At 37.6% G+C, this 20167-nt stretch overlaps 1 protein-coding gene and 1 long non-coding RNA gene across 3 annotated transcripts in view; one reads left to right on the top strand and one right to left on the bottom strand.

Moving 5' to 3' along the window:
• Nucleotides 1-20167, top strand: part of DTWD2 (DTW domain containing 2) — a 150433-nt gene that overhangs the window by 43677 nt on the left and 86589 nt on the right. The window contains exons 2-5 of one of the 2 annotated variants that reach the window (XM_033181478.1): nucleotides 4995-5095; nucleotides 6652-6742; nucleotides 11040-11134; nucleotides 19511-19703. In XM_033181478.1, the coding sequence (XP_033037369.1) occupies nucleotides 4995-5095; nucleotides 6652-6742; nucleotides 11040-11134; nucleotides 19511-19703 (480 nt within the window). The remainder of the gene's footprint in view (nucleotides 1-4994; nucleotides 5096-6651; nucleotides 6743-11039; nucleotides 11135-19510; nucleotides 19704-20167) is intronic. The other variant, XM_033181479.1, reaches the window with a different exon arrangement.
• LOC117065981 lies at nucleotides 49-13041 on the bottom strand. Its single transcript, XR_004430120.1, has 3 exons — nucleotides 13029-13041; nucleotides 1584-1586; nucleotides 49-154 (listed from the first exon to the last, which is right to left on the bottom strand). It is a non-coding gene; the product is annotated as an uncharacterized LOC117065981 (long non-coding RNA).

A 20167-nucleotide genomic window follows, 5' to 3' on the forward strand; every position in this document is an offset into this window, starting at 1 on the left:
GCCTCTTTAATAAAAACTCTTCTCAAGGCTGCTTTACTTCCAGAGGAAGCTGGAATTATTCACTGCAAGGGCCATCAAAAGGCATCAGATCCCATTGCTCAGGGCAACACTTATGCTGATAAAGTAGCTAAAGAAGCAGCCAGCGTCCCAACTTCTTTCCCTCACGGCCAGTTTATCTCCTTCTCATCAGTCACTCCCACCTACTCTCCCACTGAAACTTCCACCTATCAATCTCTTTCCACAGAAGGCAAATGATTCTTAGACCAAGGAAAATATCTTCTTCCAGTCTCACAGGCCCATTCTATTCTGTTGTCATTTCATAACTTCCATGTAGGTTAGAAGCTGCTAGCCTGCCTCTTAGAACCTCTCATTTCCTCTCCGTTGTGGAAGTCTGTCCTCAAGGAAATCACTTCTCAGTGTTCCATCTGCTGTTCAACTACTACTCAGAGATTATTCAGGCCCCCTCCTTTCCCTACACATCAAGCTTGGAGGTCCAGGACTGGCAAATTGACTTTACTCACATGCCCTGTGTCAGAAAACTAAAATACCTCTTGGTCTGAGAAAACACTTCTGCTGGATAGGTAGAGGCCTTTCCCTCAGGGTCTGAGAAAGCCACCATGGTCATTTGTTCCCTTCTGTCAGACATGATTCACTTTCTTGCTCGGCCCCAACCTCATCCCAGACACCAGTCCTTTAGGCGACTATCTTCCAGTCCTCCCTCAGGCTAGACAGAAAATTGCCAGGCTGCTAATCTTCTCTTGCCTACTTCAGATTCCCAGCCATATAAAGACACCCTAGCTGGACGATCAGTTCTTGTTAAGAATCTGACCCCTCAAACTCTACAACCTCGAAGGACTGGACCCTACTTAGTCATCTATAATACCCCAACTGCTGTCTGCCTGCAGGACCCCTCCCCATGGGGTTCACCATTCCAGAATAAAGCTGTGTCCATCAGACTGCCAGCCTCGTCTCTCCTCTTCCTCCTAGCAGTCGCAAGTACTTTCCCCTACTTCCCTTAAACTCACCCACATTTCTGAAGAAAAGTAGTAACCCTTATAAGCCTAATACATCCTTTCATTTTTATTAGGTCTCTTCTTCCTTATCCTACTCTTTACAACAGGGCTTTTACACAGTCCTCCCACCCCCCTCACTTGGACTGTGCCCCCAAAATTTGTCATCCCTGCTGTCTTCTGTCTAGTCATACTCCTATTCACCATTCTCAACTACCTGTGAATGCCCTGCCCTTGTTTACACTGCCAGTTTACACTTTACCTCCAAACCATCATAACTGATATCTCCTGGTTTTACCTCAAACCACCACCCTTAAGTCTCTTGTAAAGTGGATAGAAGATCTTCAGTTGCAAGGTACACTCCAATACTTTCACCCTGATGAAGTCCTATTCTTTACTTTTATACTCACTCTTATTCTCGTTCCCTTTCTTATGCTACCCTCTACCTCTCCCCAGCTATCTGCACCACACCATCTATCTCAGTCACTCTCTCCTAGCCGTTTCTAATCCTTCTTTAAGAAACAATTGCTGGCTTTGCATTTGTCTTTCCTCCAAAATTGCCAAGGCCTCGACTTACTGCTAAAAAAAGAGAACTCTGTATCTTTTTAATGAAGAGTGTTTTTACCTAAATCAGTCTTACCTGGCCTATGACAACATAAAAAAACTCAAGGATAGAGCCCAAAAACTTGCCGACCAAGCAAGTAATTATGCTAAACCCCCTTGGGCACTCTCTAATTAGATGTCCTGGGTCCTCCCAATTTCTTAGTCCTTTAATACCTATTTTCTCCTTCTCTTATTTGGACTTTGTGTTTTCTGTTTAGTTTCTCAGTTCATACAAAACCACATCCAGGCCATCACCAATCATTCTATATGACAAATGCTCCTTCTAACAACCCCACAATATTGCCCCTTACCACAAAATTTTCCTTCAGCTTAATCTCTCCCACTCTACGTTCCCACCCTGACCCTAATCCTGCTTGAAGCAGCCCTGAGAAACATCGCCCATTATCTCTCCATACCACCCCCCAAAATTTTCACTGCCCCAACCCTTCAACATGATTTTGTTTTATTTTTCTTATTAATATAAGAAGACAGGAATGTCAGGCCTCTGAGCCCAAGCCTGCGTTTATACCTCTAGATTGCCTGAAGCAAGTGAAAAATCACAAATGAAGTGAAAGTGGCCAGTTCCTGCCTTAACTGATGACATTACCTTGTGAAATTTCTTCTCCTGGCTCAGAAGCTTCCCCACTGAGCACCTTGTGACCGCCCCTGCCTGCCAGAGAACAACCCCTTTGACTGTGATTTTCCACTACCCACCCAACTCCTATAAAATGGCCTCACCCCTCTCTCTCTTCCCTCACTCTCTTTTTGGACTCAGCCTGCCTGCACCCAGCTGATTAAAAAGCTTTATTGCTCACACAAAGCCTGTTTGGTGATCTCTTCACATGGACGCGCGTGATAGTTCCAAGATACGAAGATAACTTGGTTTTTGTAGAGAGTTATATTTAGTTATTTCTGTTTTCTATTTTTTTCTTTTGAGACAGGATCTTGCTTTGTCACCCAGGGTGGAATGCAGTGGTGCAGTCATAGCTCACTGCAGCCTCAATCTCCTGGGCTCAAGTGATCCTCTGGCCTCAGCCTCCCAAGTAGCTAGGATTAAAGGTGCTCACCATCATGCTCAGTGTTTTGCTATGTTGCCCAGGCTGTTTTTGAACTCCTGTGATCAAGTGGTCTGCCTGCCTTAGCCTCCCAAAGTGCTAGGATTACAGGTGTGAATCACCACACCTGGTTGTTAATTTAGATATTTAAAGCTGCATTTTAAAAGGCCAAAATATTACAGTTTGATTTATTAAAAAAAAAAAAATTCCAGGCGCAGTGGCCCACGCCTGTAATCCCAACACTTTGGGAGGCCGAGGCAGGAGGACTGCTTCAGCCCAGGAGTTTGAGACCAGCCTGGGCATCATGGTGAGACCTTGTCTCTACAGAAAAATAAAAAAATAGCCAAATGTGGTAGTGTGTGCTTCTAGTCCCAGATGCTACTTGGGTGACTGAGGTGGGAGGATTGTTTGAGCCTGGGAGATTGAGGCTGTAGTGAGCTTTGATTGTGCCATTGCACCCCAGTCTGGGTGACAGAGCAAGACCCTGTCTCAAAAAAGAAAAAAATTCATCTCATTTGACATTTTCACTGACTCCATTGAGGATAAATTATCAATTTTTGTAGAATGTTTTAAAAGGGCAGTTCACATAAGTTGATTTTGTGATACTACTGAGGAACTTCAGTTATATTGTGGTTTTGTATAGTTCTAAAAATCCCCAAAATGAATTGAAGTTAGACTCACTTTAATAACAAATGTTGCATAACACATTTGATGAATGATTATATATATTATAAAAACAGTGTAATAGGTAGTTCATCTACTAAAGGTTAGAAATCAACCTTTTAGGTAAAAACACTCTGTGTTGCCCCAATAACATTTTAATCTTTTACAGATACAAGTTAGGACTTTTATCTGTAAAAGATTAAAATTGGTTGAGTGTCGTGGCTCACACCTGTAATCGCAGTGATAGGAACAGGAGGCAGAGAAATTCTGGGCAGAAAAGGGCAAGGTCCCTGGCAAAGCCCCACCCTCAAGCCTGGAACTATGCCCCAAAGTGAGAACATGCATTCCTGTTTTCCCGCTCGAATGTTGTCTTTTCGAAAACCACACATGGCCCGTTCCACCCCCATCCTGTACCCATAAAAACCCCTGACTCAACTGACAGAGGGAAGAGAAAGGGAGAGGAGGAAAGGCAGCTGTATGGTATGACTGCAGTTTGACATTGGAGAAAAGCAGCTTGACCTCAGAAGGATGGCTTAATGGTGTTGCTTCGGAGAGTCCAGCTGGGGACAGTCGGAATCCAGGGGAAGATCACCTTCCTGCTTCATCCCTCTTCCAGCTCTCCTTCCCTCTGAGAGCCACTTTCATTGGCAATAAAATCCTCCATATTTACCACCCTTCAATTCATTGGTGTGACCCGATTTTTACTGGATGCTGAACAAGAGCTTGGGTGCCACAGGTGTGGGCGGCAAAGCTAAAAAAGCACTGTAACACACGCCCTCTGGGGCTTCAGGGGTCACGAGTACCCCTCTAGACACTGCGGGGAGAGGGGGGCCCACGGAGTTTTGCTCCTGCCAACACCCAAAAGTGCTAGCTCTGGCTCCCGCACCCGCTCACCTGGGATTGAGAGCTGTGGACGGAGTAAGTGAGGCACTCCTGTCATGAGGCCCAGGAAGGAGTCAAGGAAACTTTTCTGTTTCACCAGCACTTTGAGAAGCTGAGGTGGACGGATCACTTGAGGTCAGGAGTTCGAGACCAGCTTGGCCAATGTGGTGAAAACCTCTCTCTACTAAAAATATAAAAAAAAGTTAACTGGGCATGGTGATGTGTGCCTGTAATCCCAGCTATTCAGGAGGCTGAGACATGAGAATCTCTTGAATCCAGGAGGCAGAGGTTGCAGTGAGGTGAGTTTGTGCCACTGCACGCCAGCCTGGGTGACAGAGTGAGATTCTGTTTCTTTTTTTTTTTTTTTTAAGATTGAAGCTAATGTTTATGGACTTAACAGCTTTTCTTCAGTCAACATTTGAATAGATTTATTTTAAAAAATTCAAAGTGAAACTCTACCCCACCCACCACATTGAAATACTATTAGGATATAGATACTTCATTTAAATTTGCCTGGTTAGGTTGGAGAAACATCAGTTTTTACTTGGTTCTTCTGTTCTGTGATGTATTTATTCTTTGAATCATTTTAGTTTTTGGTTTTGGTTAACTTAATAAAAAAAATCAGAATCTCGGTTTTTAGAATTTGAATGTACCTCATCCTGTTCCTCTTTCTACTGAGTGAGGAATCCTTTCTTATAGCAGTGCTTGATCTGTTTGTCAGCGCACCCAGTTCCATCAACTGATGTCTGTCCTTCTTTTGTGTTTACTCTTGTGACCACAGAAAAACTTTCCATCTCAAAAATCTCCTTATATTCCTGAGAGGAAATCCAGTGTGGGGCAGAACAATCATAGCGAATCATCTCAGAAGTCACTGGAAATCAGGTGTATTGATTTTCCTTGGGTTAAGCTTCCATTCCAGGTTCAGTGGGGTTGGAAAGAGGAGGTGGAGTCATGTATAATATGATTTTACTTCTGCCTAAGATATCTAGATAATTTCTTTATCCAGAGCATAGATTTGGCAATTTCTTGCAGAATGAGAGGGTGTATTTAACAGATGTTTGAGCCAATTTACCCACATTGTATGGTTTATTAATAAGCATTTCTTCATCTCAGTCTAAAATTCCACATAAGTAAAATTGAGGAAAGAGTTAACAGTGGTCAGCTTGTATGTATGGTATTAGAAATTCCCTTTAATGTAGCATTCATTTGTATACTGTTGTAATGGCATATAACACCTGCCTGTGATCGTTTGTGAAACATTTACTCCCATATCTGGGATCTGGCTGCTTAATGAATTTCTTTCTTTCTTTTTTTTTTTGAAATGGAGTCTTGCTCTGTTGCCTAGGCTGGTGTGCAGTGGCACAATCTTGGCTCACTGCAACCTCCGTCTCCTGGGTTCAAGCAATTCTCCTACCTCCACCTCCCGAGTAGCTGGGATTACAGGCACCCACCACCATGCCCAGCTGATTTTTGCATTTTTAGTAGAGATGGGGTTTCACCACATTGGCCAGGCTGGTCTCGAACTCTTGACGTCAGATGATCCGCCCGCCTCAGCCTCCCAAAGTGCTGAGATTACAGGCATGAGCCACCGTGCCCGGCCATGAATATCATATTATAAATACATATACCAAATATAGTATTTAATGGTAAAATATAAATGTTTATTCATACAATACTTTTGGAAGGACACATAAAAAACCGGTCATTGGTTGCCCCTAAAGGAAGAGAATACTGTAGGCTGGAGGACAGGGATAGCAGGTATACCCTTTAATTCTATTTGAACTTTATATTGTGTGTAAGAGTTACCTAAACAATAGTAAAGCACTAAAAAGTAAGTAAAATAAAAAGGACAAACAGTAAGAAAAGGTAAGTTAAATGGAAAAAGCAAATACTCTTCTGGTATAATTCTAGCCAAATACAATTTGGTGGCACCTATTTGAATTTCTTCTCCCAATTGTTAAGCTCTCTGTATTGATTGATGGCCAAGTTTGAGTAGTATTTTTCTCTCCATGGTAATTGTATTTTCATATTTTACCATCTTATTGTGTCCTCAACCTAAAGTGATAGAGAAGAGTTGCCAGGTTTCTCTTTGATGTGAGATCTCTTCTTGATTTGGAATGCAAATCAGAAGTGTCATTTTTGGAATAAAGGGACCAGATAACTTATAGGTATTCTTTCTCTAAATATAACTAAGGTAAGATTTTTTTTTTTGAGATACGTTAATCTATATAAGTGGTAAAGAATTTACTTGAATTTCTCCACATTTTCATGTCTAAAGTCTGATTGATTAAATTCATTTTTGGTATTTCATTTTGAAAAGAATGCAGCTTTAGCAAACCTCTTTGTATAAATTCAGTGGTATTAAGTTCATTTTTAAAAATTGTTTTATCATTGTATTTTAAAAATTTACCAGTTTTATTTTTCTTTTTACCCTTCAGCCGGCCTCAGAAAGTGTGTTTGTGTCCATTTCTGCCAGCGCACCCTCTGCATATCTCTACCCACTTGTACATAATTCAGCATCCAGCAGAGGTAAGATTTTGTAAAATACACGATTTCAAATAGAATATGAGTCCACAAGAGTAAACACGAAGATAAACATACTTATCTTTACCAGCTCTTTAGCATTTCTGAAAAGAAGTTGATGATAAATATTTTCTCTTTTGGAAAAAAATAATTTCTTTTTAATTTCATGTGGTAGTATAGAGTCATATGCTCTAGAGAGAGATAACATTTCACAAAATCTATGTTATTGAATAGTATATAAATGTAAAACTCAAATAATTTTGTATGAAGAAAAAATGAGATTTTGTGAATAAAGAGCTAAGAAAATCATTGCTTTTTAAATTTTGGTCATAGCTTATGTTCCTTGATGTCTTTTCTTGCTACAGTAGAGGTAACTTTGGCATTTTACTCTTACAAAGTGAATGTATAAATAATTTTTTGGTTTATTTTAGATGAATAGAAGAAACTTGTATATTTCATAATGCATGTTATATGTAAAGATTTTAAAATTAATACTCTCTTCAACAGGTACAATTATACATATTTGCCAGCGTGTATGTGTGTTTGTAACTCTTGATTAGCTGCTTAATGAAGAGGGGAGGAAGTTATAATTAATACAAAACTACTCAATGCATACTGTGAAGTATATTTAGTGTAAACTACAGTTAAAACTCTTTCAGTATTTAGGAACTGAGGGCATCATAGACCCAGTCAAGCGTTCTAAGAAGGAATAATTATTTTTTAAATTTCTCAAGTCTGGATCACTTGAAGACTTTAACAGAGGTATAAAAGAAATTAATCTTTTATCTCTTTCAAATAATGAAACATTTATTTATTTATTTATTTATTGAGACAAAGTCTCGTCTCCCTCTGTCACCCAGGCTGCAGTACAGTGGCACAATCTCAGCTCACTGCAATCTCTGCCTCCCATGTACAAACAATTCTCATGGCTTAGCCTTGAAACATTTTTTCTTTTATTGCAAATTGTTAACTACTCCATTTGGTGGGCAACCTTTTTCTCAGCCCTTTTTTTTTTTGAGATGGAGTCTTGCTCTGTTGCCCAGGCTGGAGTGCAGTGACGCGATCTCAGCTCACTGCAAGCTCTGCGTTCTGGGTTCACGCCATTCTCCTACTTCAGCCTCCTGAGTATAGCCGGGACTACAGGTACCTGCCACAATGCCTGGCTAATTTTTTGTATTTTTAGTAGAGACGAGGTTTCACCATGTTAGCCAGGATGGTCTTGATCTCCTTACCTCATGATCTGCCCGCCTCAGCCTCCCAAAGTGCTGGGATTACAGGCGTGAGCCACCACGCCTGGCCTAACCTTTTTCTCAGTCTTAACAGCATCATGCTTTTGTCAGGATTATGACAATTTTGGTAACTAGCACTATTTTACTGCATTTAAACTTAAAACATTGTACAGCTCAAAATTTATGTAAAATGATAGCCTGCTGGCCATAGCAGTTTTGATTAAAACCTGACTTTTGAGGCTGGGAGCAGTGGCTCATGCATGCCTAGAATTCAAGCACTTTGGGAAGCTAAAGAAGGAGGATAACTTGAGCCCACAAGTTTGAGACCAGCCTGGACAACATGGTGAGACCCCATCTCTATAAACAAATGAAAACATTAGCCAAATGTGGTGGCACATGCCTATAGGCCTAGCTACTTGGGAGGCTGAGGTGGGAGCATCCCTTCTGCCCAGGAGTTTTAGGCTTCAATGAGCTATGATTGTGACACTGCACTCCCACCTGGGCTATATAGCAAGACCCTATCTTAAAAAACAAAACAAAACAAAACAAAACCCCAAACCACTTGAGATTTGATGGTAAGTACTGCGTTCATTTTGCAGTAGACACAGTATGGTGCCTTTTCATTATTGTGTGGTTCCAGATATAAGATAGCTTTTTTAATGTGGGTGTTTTCATTGATTTGTGGCAATATTAATGTTTTCTTTCTATTTTTTGTAGAGATGCAGTCTCACTATGTTGCCCAGGCTGGTCTTGAACTCTTGGCCTTCAGTGATCCTCCTGCCTTAGCCTCCCACAGTGCTAGGATTGTGCGCATGAGCCATCATGCTTGGCCTTATTTTTTTTTTTTTTAATGTTTTCAAATATCTTATTTTTAATTTTTTTTTTACCATTAATCCATAGTTTAGATGATGCATTCATCATTGTGTGTGCTACAAATATATTTTATGCATATACAAATGCATCCATACAGTTTTTCCTTCTCAGCAAAGGAACTTTCTATTATTTTTTTCTATTTTTAAGAATGAGGTCTCACTATATTGCCCAGGCAGGTCTCAAACCCAGGGCTCAAGGTATCCTCCAGCCTCTGCCTCCCTAAGAGCTGGGACTATAGGCATGAGCCACCCTGCCCAGCCATTCTCAGCAAAGGAATTTTCCAGTTTTCATCTAACTTATTAATACTGGGCTGCCTGTGCTTGACTTCAGCACACCATTTCCAATAAAAGGATATACTAGTTTTTTGACTGTCCCATAAAAAAGTTATTAAAAACCATTTAGATAGGCTTTAGGAGGGGGCTTTGGGAAAAGAAGACTTGGTGGAGTAGATGATATGGAGGTGATATGATGGAGCATTTCAAAGAGTAGGTATACATATATATAAAATTACTTAAGGATAAAAACAGAAAAGCTATCTCAAAAATAACAAAAAGCTTTACAAGAAAGAAATGTTAAACGACTTGGCCTTTGTGAATAATGTATATTTAGTTGTGAAGATGCAAACACTCTTTATTGACTTAATAATATTAGATGTGAGAGGAAGGAGTGGTGTTAGATAGCTAAATCCTCATTTGTTATGAGAGGCAGTACTTAAGGGCTGTGGAACTAGATTGCCCAAGTTCAAATTCTTAATAGTTCTGTAAACTATGGAACTTTGGGGAAGTTAATTAACATCTTTGTGTTTCAGTTTCCTCATTAGTAAAATGGATATGACAAAAGATATATTTCTGTCTGTGTATTGCACTTAGAATTGTGTGCCTTAATATTAGCTGTTATGGTGATGATAATTGGTAGTTTTTGGATAATATCTAAAATTGATAAATCAAGAAATAGAAAAACAATGTTTATTATGTGGTTATGTGGAGATAACTACCAGAAGAAATAGCCAAAAGAGTTAAAGTGATTGCCTCCAGGAAGTGGTACTGGGGAGTACATCTGGGAACAACTGTGGCATTTTAAATCTTTTGGCACTATTTAATTTGACATATATACATGTATCACTTTGATAAAGGTTTAAAAAGTGATTAAGTCTGTGTCACAGTCTCATGGTGATGGTAAGGGGAGAAGAACACTGTATTAAACATTGGAAAATGTCCTAAAACCACCTAAGGCAGAGTAATCACATGACTCTATGGGATTCAAGGTAGAATTCTCGTGGCAACAAGAAAGATGGTTTCCAGTGTTGGAAGCTAGGACATCGAAGAAACCACTGACGACAGTCAAGTTAATGTCATTTTCAGAAATGGCCACCAGATTTCTCCACTCTAAAGTTATTATTTTTGTTCTCTTTCCATACTCTATATTCTTTGGAAGGAAGGCCATAAATCCAGCCCACACTCAAGTGGGAGGAAGAGATTAAGCCCCGCCTTCTGGAGGGGTAGTATTTACATTTATTATTTGGAATTCTTTTGTAAGGAAGGTTTGTTTCTTCTCCCCCATTTATTTATTAAGTCATTTATTTATTTCATTCTGGACTCTCATTTGTACTTTGGGTTATAACCCAGTACTGTGTTATTTATTTTGTTGCTCCAATTGTTCAGTTTTAGCCATTGGGAGCTCTTTAAGATTGACTTCTATGTCCCTTTGACTTACCACATTGTTTGTTTTCCTTTTTTTAAAAAAAAATTAATTTAAATAAAGAGGCTATGCTGGGAAGAACCCATTGTTTTGTTTTCTGAGCTCTTCCTTGCTGTTTGGGCATAAAGATCTAGGCAATTATCTTCAGGCTGACATAGTGCAATATGTAATTACTTGTGAAATGAAAAACTTATCAGAGTAAATGATTCAATTTAGTTAAACACAAATTTACATTTTAATAATCTTAATCATTATATATATTAAGGTAATCTTCTTTGATCAGTAAACCTTTAAACATACCCAAATAGAATAAAAAGGTATGCTTGTGTTATGGCTAATACTGATAAATCAGAGAAATTTTACCTTTTTATTAAACTGTGGTCTTTAGTAAAAGGCTTGTAAAAGTTATACATAAAGTTATGAATCAGGTGTTCGTTATAAAATATTTAAAAGTGTGTATATCTAAGTAAAAATCTATGTTTCGATTCATTTTTTAATTAAAGGAAAACAAAGTGTTGCGTACAGTGCCTCTACTAGCAGCATGCCTCCCCCAGGACAAGTGTAAAGTAAAGATTGGTCGTCGCTTCAGTGAAGAAAGGTAAATTAACTGTTAGGGCAATGTAAATAATTCTTTTCTGCACAGATCTTTAAAAATGGTTTCTTTCAGCTTATTCATTTCTTTCAGGTTATTCATGGTCTAAAGAGTGGAAATTAGTCAAAAAATTTAAGTTCTGCTAACTCCCGACCACACAAAATAATACAAGACAAAACAAAACAAAATCAGAAATAAAAAAAATAAATAATGTGTAAGCAAAGGAATGTTTAACTTAAAAGTATGTTTTAACTTAAAGTATGTTTAACTTAAAAGGCAAATATACTTGGTGCTTATATCATTTTTGTTAAAAGTGCCTTCCAGTTGGTAGATGGTAGGGTTCTTTTTTTTTTTTTTAAATATCTTCCACAACATTTTTTTTTTTTGGTAGGGTTCTTGTATTAGATTTAGTTCAGTTATTTTCTCCCTATGGTACCTAATATAGTGCTTACTTAGTAAATTATTATTATTATTATTTTTTTTTTGAGGCAGGATCTCACTTTGTTGCCCAGTCTGGCGTGCAGTGGTGCAATTTTGGCTTACTGCAACCTCTACCTCTTGGGCTCAAGGGATCCTCCCACCTCAGCTTCCTGAGCAGCTGGGACTACAGGCATGAGCCACTGTGCCCGGCCAGTAAATTATTATTTGCTGATGAATTTTAAATTAAAGCAGATTAGAACTGTCAATGTAAATGTGGTAACTGAATGATTAATTTAGGCTTTTGTTAGAGTACATGATGAAATCATGGGGGAATGATTAAGAGACATACTGCTTTTGGTGTCCTTTGTAAATTTTTGCCTCTAGTATATAAGAAAACAATTGGTTTTTATATATTAACCCTGTATCCAGGAACTTTCTAAATTCATCTGTTAGTTGTAGAAATTGTTTTGTAGATTCCCTGGAACTTTCTATGTAAGCAGCATTGTCATCTGCAAATGGGATCATTTATATTTCTTCCTTTCTGATACTTATTCTTTCTTTTTCCTTGCCTCATTGCAATAACTGATACCTTTAGTATAATGTTTATTAGAAGTGGTGAAAGCCAACATCTTTACCTTGGTCCCAAACTCTGTGGACATTATTAACTATGATATTGGCTGTATGTTTCTCCCCCAAAGCGTTATTGAGGATAATTGATAGATAAAAGTTGTATTTATCATGTACAGTGTGATGTTTTGATGTATGTATACATTGTGAAATGATTAGCACAGTCAAGCTAATTAACACAATTTATCACCTCACACAGTTAAGATTTGTTTAAAACGTTCAATAATGTTGAGAATACTATAGTATGGCTGTGTCAGGAGAGACACAGTGAGGAAGTGAAGCCAAATGCATGAAAGGAAAGAAGTTTATACACACAGATACCAGAGAGTTTAGGATGCCAATGTGAGGCCAAAGGGAAGTCTGGAAATAGGGGATTCAGCCGCTGGGTGGGCGGGAAGAGGAGACCTGTGGGATTATGCCTTTATTAAGGTCTGTGGGGATTATCCCTTGGGATTTCCCTGTGGGTTGTGGACTGGCTAGTTTAAAGAGAACAGTGTGAAAGGGGAGCTTATTCATATGACTCTGGTATTATTCATATGATTCTGGGTTTTATTGTGGTCAGCAGCTATGGGATGTGTTGGGTTTTGGATTAGTGAGGAACAAGTAGGCTATATGGCAAACACCACACAGGGAGGGAAAGTTTTAACTAGGCCAAAGGTGACAGGGTTGGCTGGATTACGGATAACTTAGGTCAGGCCTAAAATGGATATCAAGGCAATCACTGTATTAAACAGATTTATAACAATAGTTTTACTTTTTTTTTTTTTTTTTTTTTGCAGTGATAACATTTAAGACTTACCCTCATGGCTGTTTTCAAGTATACAATCCGTTAACTGTAATAACCATGTTATACAATGTAATTTATCAGTTTCTAAAGTGCAGAGAGTTTTAATTATGAATGAGTGTTTGTTGAGTTTTGTGAAATGCATCTATTGAAATGATCATGTAGATTCTCTCCTTAATTCTGTTAATATGGTGTGTTATACTGATTGATTTCTGCATGTTAAAACCCTTCCATTTCTAAGATAAAACCCACCTGGTCATATTATAATTTGTGGGATGGTTTTTTCCTTACAAATGTAATTCATTTATTAAACATAAGGAATTTCATATTTTCTATTTATTTTCATGTCAGTTTTTATATTTTGTACCTTTCAAAGAAATGGTACGTTATCTAAATTGTTGAATTTATTGTCATAAAGTTGCTTGTAGCATTTATTTATTGTTATTTTCATGTCTGTAGAATTTGTAGTGGTAGCCTCTTTTAATTCCTGATTTAGGTAATTTGTGTCTTTTCTTTTTTCTTAGTCTGTTTTGGTCGATCTCTTTAAAGAGCCAAGATTTGGCTTTGTATTTTTCTCTGTTTGATTTTCTAATTGATTTCTACTCTTCATTGTCAATTTTTTTCTTCCTTCAGATTTGATTTCTCTTTTTTTCTTTTTTTTTTAGTAGAAGATTAGCTAACAGATTTTAAACCTTTTTGTTCATTCATATAAACATAATTTTTTTTAAAAAATAAATTGAGATGGGGTCTTGCTATGTTGACTAGGCTGGTCTCAAACTCCTGGCCTCAGGTGATCCTCTCATCTTGGCCTCCCAAAGTGCTAGGATTACAGATGTGAGCTGCTGTGCCTGGTCCTTTTTGCTTTTTATCAGTGTTTTGTAGTTTTTCACATACAGGTACTTTACATATTTTATTAGATTCACACCTAAGAATTTCATTTTTGGAGGGCTATTTTAATGGTATTTAAAAACAATTACAAATGTGAATTTTTCATTGCTGGTATGTGGGAAAGCAGTTGACTTTTGTATATTAACCTTATATCTTGTGACCTTGCTGTACTTATTTACCTGTTCTTGGAGGTTGTTTTTTTTTTATTTTTATTTTTTTGGTCAGTTCCTTGGGCTTTTCTATATAGATGATTAGGTCGTCTGAGGAATATATATGGTTTTATTTCATCTTTCCAGTTTGTATGTCTTTTGTTCCCTTTTCTTATTTCGGTAGCTAGCGGTTGAATAGCAGTGGTGAGAGGACATCCTTGTTTTGTTCTCAGTCTTAGAGAACTGTTATGTATAATACTAGCTATAGGTATTTTGCAAATGTTCTGTATTAAATTGAGGCCATTCTCCCCTATTCCTAGTTTGTGGAGAATTTTTCTCATGAGTGGGCTTTGGGTTTTGTCAAGTGCATTTTCTTTGTGAATTGGTACAGTCCTTTGATGTTTCTTCTTTAGTCCATTGATGTGGTTGATTACATTTATTGATTTTGAATGTTAAACCAGTCTTCCATCCCTGTAATAAATCTGATTTGTGATGGTAGATAATTTTTTATGCATCATTGGATTTAATTTGCTGGTATTTTGTTGAGAATTTTTGTGTTTATGTTCATAAGGGATATTGAACTATAGTTTTCCTTTCTTGTAATGCCTTTATTTGGTTTTGATATGAAGGTAATGCTGGCCGTATGGAATGAATTAGGCAATGTTCTGTCTGTTTTTATTATCTGGAAGAGATTGTAGAGAATTGATACCATTTCTTCTTGAAATGTTTGAGAGAATTCACTGCTGAAACCACCTGGGCCTAGTGATTTCTTTTTTAGAAGATTATTAATTATTGATTCAATTTCTTTGATAGACATAGAGCTTTTCAGTTTTCCTGTTTCTCCTTGTGTGAATTTTGATAGTTTGTTTTTCAAGGAATTAATTTCCTTTGAACTATGAAATTTGTGGGCATTGAGTTTTTTGTAGTATTTCTTTATTATTAATGACTATAGAATCAGTAATCATCACCCTTTTTTATTTCTGATATTGGTAGTTGTGTCTTTGCTCTTTTTTTTTTTTGATTACCTTAGGTGTAGTTTTGTCAATTTAATTGATCTTTTCAAAGAACCAGTGTATTAATTTGCTAGGACTGTCATAATAAAATACCACATATTGGGTGGCCAAAGAGAAGTTTATTTTCCACAGTTCTTGAGTTTAGAACTCTAAGATCAAGAGGTCAGTAGATTTGGTTTCTCCTGAGGCCTCTCCTTGGCTTGCGGTTGGTTGCCCTCTCATTGCTTGTTCACGTGGTTGTCCCTCTGAACAGGTGTGCCCCTGCCATCTCTTCTTTTGTGTCCAAATTTCCTTTTCTTATAACCATTCCAGTTAGATTAGAATAGGGAACACCCTAATGGCTTCATTTTAACTTCATCACCTCTTTAAAGGTGATTTATCTGTCTCTAAATACCATCATATTCTGAGCTACTAGGGGTTAGGACTTCAACATTTGAATTTTGGGGAGGACACAATTCCTTCTGTAACAGTCAGCTTTTGGTTTCATTGATTTTCTCTGTTGTCTTCCTATTTTGAACTTCATTGATTTCCATCTTAGGTTTTACTCTTTCTTTTCTTTTTTTAGTGCTTGCTTTAGGCTTAAATTGCTCTTCTTTCTCTAGCTTTTTTTTTTTTTTTGTCAAGACAGAGTCTTGCTACATTGCTCAGGCTGATCTTGAGCTCCTGGCCTCAGGTGACCCTCCTGCCTCTGGGATTAGAGGCATGAGCCACCATGCCCGGCCCTATCTAACTTTTGTTGTTGTTGTTGTGTTTTTAAGGAGGAAGCTCAGACTGTTGATTTTCAGGTCTTTCTTCTTTCCTAATATGTGCATTTTAATGCTAAGAATATCCCTCTAAGCAGTGCTTTTGCTGCATCCCACACATTTTGATAAGCTGTATTTTCATTTTCGTTTAGTTCAAAATATTTAAAAATTTCCCTTGAGACTTATCTCTTGACCCGTGGTTTATTTACAAGTGTGTTGTTTATTCTCCAATATTGTGGAGTTTTCCAGCAAGTTTTCTGGCTCTAATTTAATTCCATTGTAGTCTGAGAGCATACTTTGTATGATTTCTGTTTTAAATTTGTCAGGGTATGTTTTATGGCCCAGAATGTGGTCTCTTTTGGTGAGTGTTTCATGTGAACTTGAGAGGAATGTGTATTTTGTTGTTGGTGGACTATTCTATAAATATCAATTAGATCAAGTTGATTGACAATGCTGTTCAGGCCAACAATATCCTTATTGATTTTTTGCCTGCTTGATCTACCAGTTACTGACAAGGTTGTACTGAGTCTCCAACTGTATTATTGGATTTGTCTATTTATCTTTTCAGTTCTATTGGTTTTTGCCTTACATATTTTGAACAGTGAATTAAGTACATACATGTTAAAAGATTTTTTTTTTTTTTTTTTTTTTTTTGAGACGGAGTCTCGCTCTGTCACCCAGGCTGGAGTGCAGTGGCCGGATCTCAGCTCACTGCAAGCTCCGCCTCCCGGGTTCACGCCATTCTCCTGCCTCAGCCTCCTGAGTAGCTGGGACTACAGGCCCCGCCACCTCGCCCGGCTAGTTTTTTTTCTTTGTATTTTTTAGTAGAGACGGGGTTTCACTGTGTTAGCCAGGATGGTCTCAATCTCCTGACCTCGTGATCCCCCCGTCTCGGCCTCCCAAAGTGCTGGGATTACAGGCTTGAGCCACCGCGCCCAGCCGAGATGTTTACATCTTTTTGGAGAATTGACTCTTTTGTCATTATGTAATGCCTCTCTTCATCCTGATAATTTTCCTTCTGATGTCTGGTTTGTCTGTAGTTGATATAGCTACTGCAGTTACCTTTTTTTATTTTTTTGAGACAAGGTCTCATTCTGTTGCCCAAGCTCGAGTGTAGTGGCACTATCATGGTTCACTGCAGCCTTGACTTCCCAGGCTCAAGCGATTCTCTTGCCTCCGCCTCCCGAGTAGCTGAGACTATAGGTGGACGCCACCATGCTCGGCTAATTTTTAAATGTTTTTGGAGAGATGGGGGTCTCACTGTGTTGCCTAGGCTGGCCTTGAACTCTTGGGCTCAAGCAATGCTCCTGCCTCAGCCTCCCAAAGTGCTGGGATTACAGGGGTGAGCCACTGTGCCTGGCCTGGAATTATCTTTTGATTAGTATTATCATATATCTTTCTCTATCCCTTTTTTTTTTTGAAAGGTTTTTATTGATATGTAATTCACATACCATTTAACTTACCAATTTAAAATGTACAAATTAATTGGTTTCTAGTATATCCAAAGATATTTGCAACCATCACCAATTTAAAATATGTCATCACCTCAAAAAGAAACCCTCTACCTTTAACTATTACCTACCTATCCCTATGCCCTCCATCCTGTCCAACTCCCTGCACCTTCCCAATTCTAAGCAAACACTAGTCTACTTTGTGTTTCTATTGATTTTCCTATTTGATATTCATATTTGATATCTGATATTCCATATAAATGAAATAATGTATTTGGACTTTTGTGACTGGCTTCTTTCACTTAGCATAATGTTTTCAAGGTTGTAACACGTATGTTGTAACATATATTAGTACTTAATTTCTTTTTGTGGTTAAATAATAGGTAGAAAAAAGCTATGGCAAGTAGTTTCTCTTGAGGGAAAGGCCTTTGTTAGGGAGAATGCTGTGGGCTATTTCGAGATGGTTACTTTATTTTCCTCTGGTTTTTGGAGTTTTTGCCCTGGGGCTTCAGTTCTCTGATGGATCTAAGAAAAGTTGTTAATTTTCAGTTTGTTTGCATTTTTCTTGTGAAGATGGGCTTGATGACTTTCAAGCTCTTTATTTCTGAGCTGAAGTTGGAAGTCCAAATTATATTTACAAGAAAAATGATAATTTGTCTACTTTCCCCTTAAGAGCATTTTGTTTTGTTTTTTTGCTTGTGAGCAAAGGGTGTCTCATTCATTGTTTTATCTCCAGTACCAAAAAGCTCTGACACATTTTTGAATGAATGTTGAACCAACAAATTCTATAATTGAACTGGATGATGGTGTGGGGACCAAGGGAAACCTTCCTCTTCACCCTCTGAAGGTCTGCTGAAAATCATCTGACAAAAGGCAAATTAAAGGGAGAAAAGGCATACAAATTTATTAACGTGTAAGGGAGTCTTATGAAATATAAGAACTCAAAGAAATGGCCAGATGGTTGATGCTTTTATGTCATCTTGAGGTTTACAGAAAGAATAGGGGTTTAGAGAATGCAAAGCCGGTTATTGCGGCAAAAACACGTGGAACTGGAAGAAGAGGAGGCCTGGCTAGCACAAGTGGTCTTGTTATGCAGATGAAACCGCACAGATAGCAGCAGCCTTCATAGAGAATAGAGGGTAAATATTTCTTTCAGACCATTAAGGTTGTCAGACTTTCAGTTATTATTTCCTAAATCTGGACAAGGGAAGGTCCTCAGAGAAAGCCTGGCTGCCATCTGTTTTTCTCTACAGATGCAACAGCTTTTCAAGGCTACTGCTGTTTGCAAGCCCTCTAAACAGCGGTCTCAACATATGTCAAATAAGTATATTTTGAAGTGAAATATTTTGGTTTCCTTCAATAGATCATATAAGGTGTTATAAGAAAAACTTCAGCCAAATTAAATTTAAAGGAATTTAATTGAGCAATGAACAATTCGTGAATCGGGCAGCCCCCAGAATCACCACAGATTCAGAGAGACTCCAGGGATGCCTTGTGGTCAGAACAAATTTGTAGACGAGAAAAAAAAAGGGAAGTGACATACAGAAATCAGCAGTGAGGTACGGAAACAGCTGGCTTGGTTACAGGTTGGGGTGTGCCTTATTTGAACACAGTTTGAACACTTAGCAGTCTGTAAGTGGTTGAAGTGTGGCCACTGGGGTTGGCCAAGACTCAGCCATTGTTACAGGTGCATACTCCTAAGTTAGATTTTCAATCTTGTCTGCCTATTAAGATAGGTTAGGTTTCATCCACAAGGACTCAAATTTAGAAGTATGGAATCCTTCTCAGGCCATATTTAGTTGGCTTTTTGTTAAATTCACCTTTGTTAGGTGAATTTGAGAATGTGGCTTGCCTGTGCAACCTAACTTTTCTTTATGGTTCTTCCATTGCTACTAGATTTTGCCCTGGGATTGTTAGGATTGTTTGTGCTAGGATTGTTAGGCAATGCCAGTTGTTTACTTTGATAAAGTGGATCAGATTACACATGAAATATTAGTGAGAAAAGGAAGAATTCTTTGAAAGGGCTAAAGTTATGTCACTGGCAGTTGGATAAAAAAGCTTTAATAGAGAAGAATAGTGAGGATTGGAAAGCCTAGAGGCAAGTGGCAGAATTGTGGTGAATAACTCAGTAGAGAGTACACAAAATTTTGAGTCTTTTAAATTCATACTTTATAAACTAATAATACCTATATTTGATTAGACAAATGACTAGATATAGGGAAACTTTTATTAGGAAATTCAATGAGCATAATAAAACCTTTTTTCCTCACAAGCTAATAAAGATATATTTTTAAAAAACTTTTTCAGAGATCCTGAACTTTCAACTGTTTGCCGGAAGTCTGGTACATTAATATTATATCCGGGGGCTGAAGCTGCTAATTTGGAAGAATTTATATTAGATTCTCCTGTTTATCCTTCTACAATCATCATCATTGATGGTACATGGAGCCAGGCTAAGGACATTTTCTATAAGAATTCCTTGTTCCGACATCCCAAACAGGTAAACTAGTAATTTTAACAGAGAATAAATATACATGTATAATTAGGTATATTGTGTATGTTTTCTGTGAAGGGATACATATGCATTTTTATATATGAATTGGTGGTATTTCTGTGTGTGACTATATAGTACATAGATATATATGTATGTTTATGTTTATGAGTTTGAATATATATATACTTTGAATATATATATTAAATTTCAAATTTGTAATTTCTTCTCTCTAACTGCCAGATTTTACTGTAGTTGAGGCATTTGGCTATATTGAGTCTCTTAGATATTTAATCAGAGAAGTCTAAGGATTATTTTTATTATGTATTAATGTGTTTTGTTAAGAAGCATTGTCTTATTTAAATACTATTATTTGGTTACTGAATTACCTAGTTCTTATTAGGAATGACTAAGTTTTTATGAAATACTTTTTGTCATTCATTATTATAGTTATATGGTTTAATCTTCAGTTT

The sequence above is a fragment of the Trachypithecus francoisi genome, unplaced genomic scaffold (genome assembly GCF_009764315.1).
Source record: "Trachypithecus francoisi isolate TF-2019V2 unplaced genomic scaffold, Tfra_2.0 Lachesis_group2, whole genome shotgun sequence".
Taxonomy (NCBI): Eukaryota; Metazoa; Chordata; class Mammalia; order Primates; family Cercopithecidae; genus Trachypithecus; species Trachypithecus francoisi.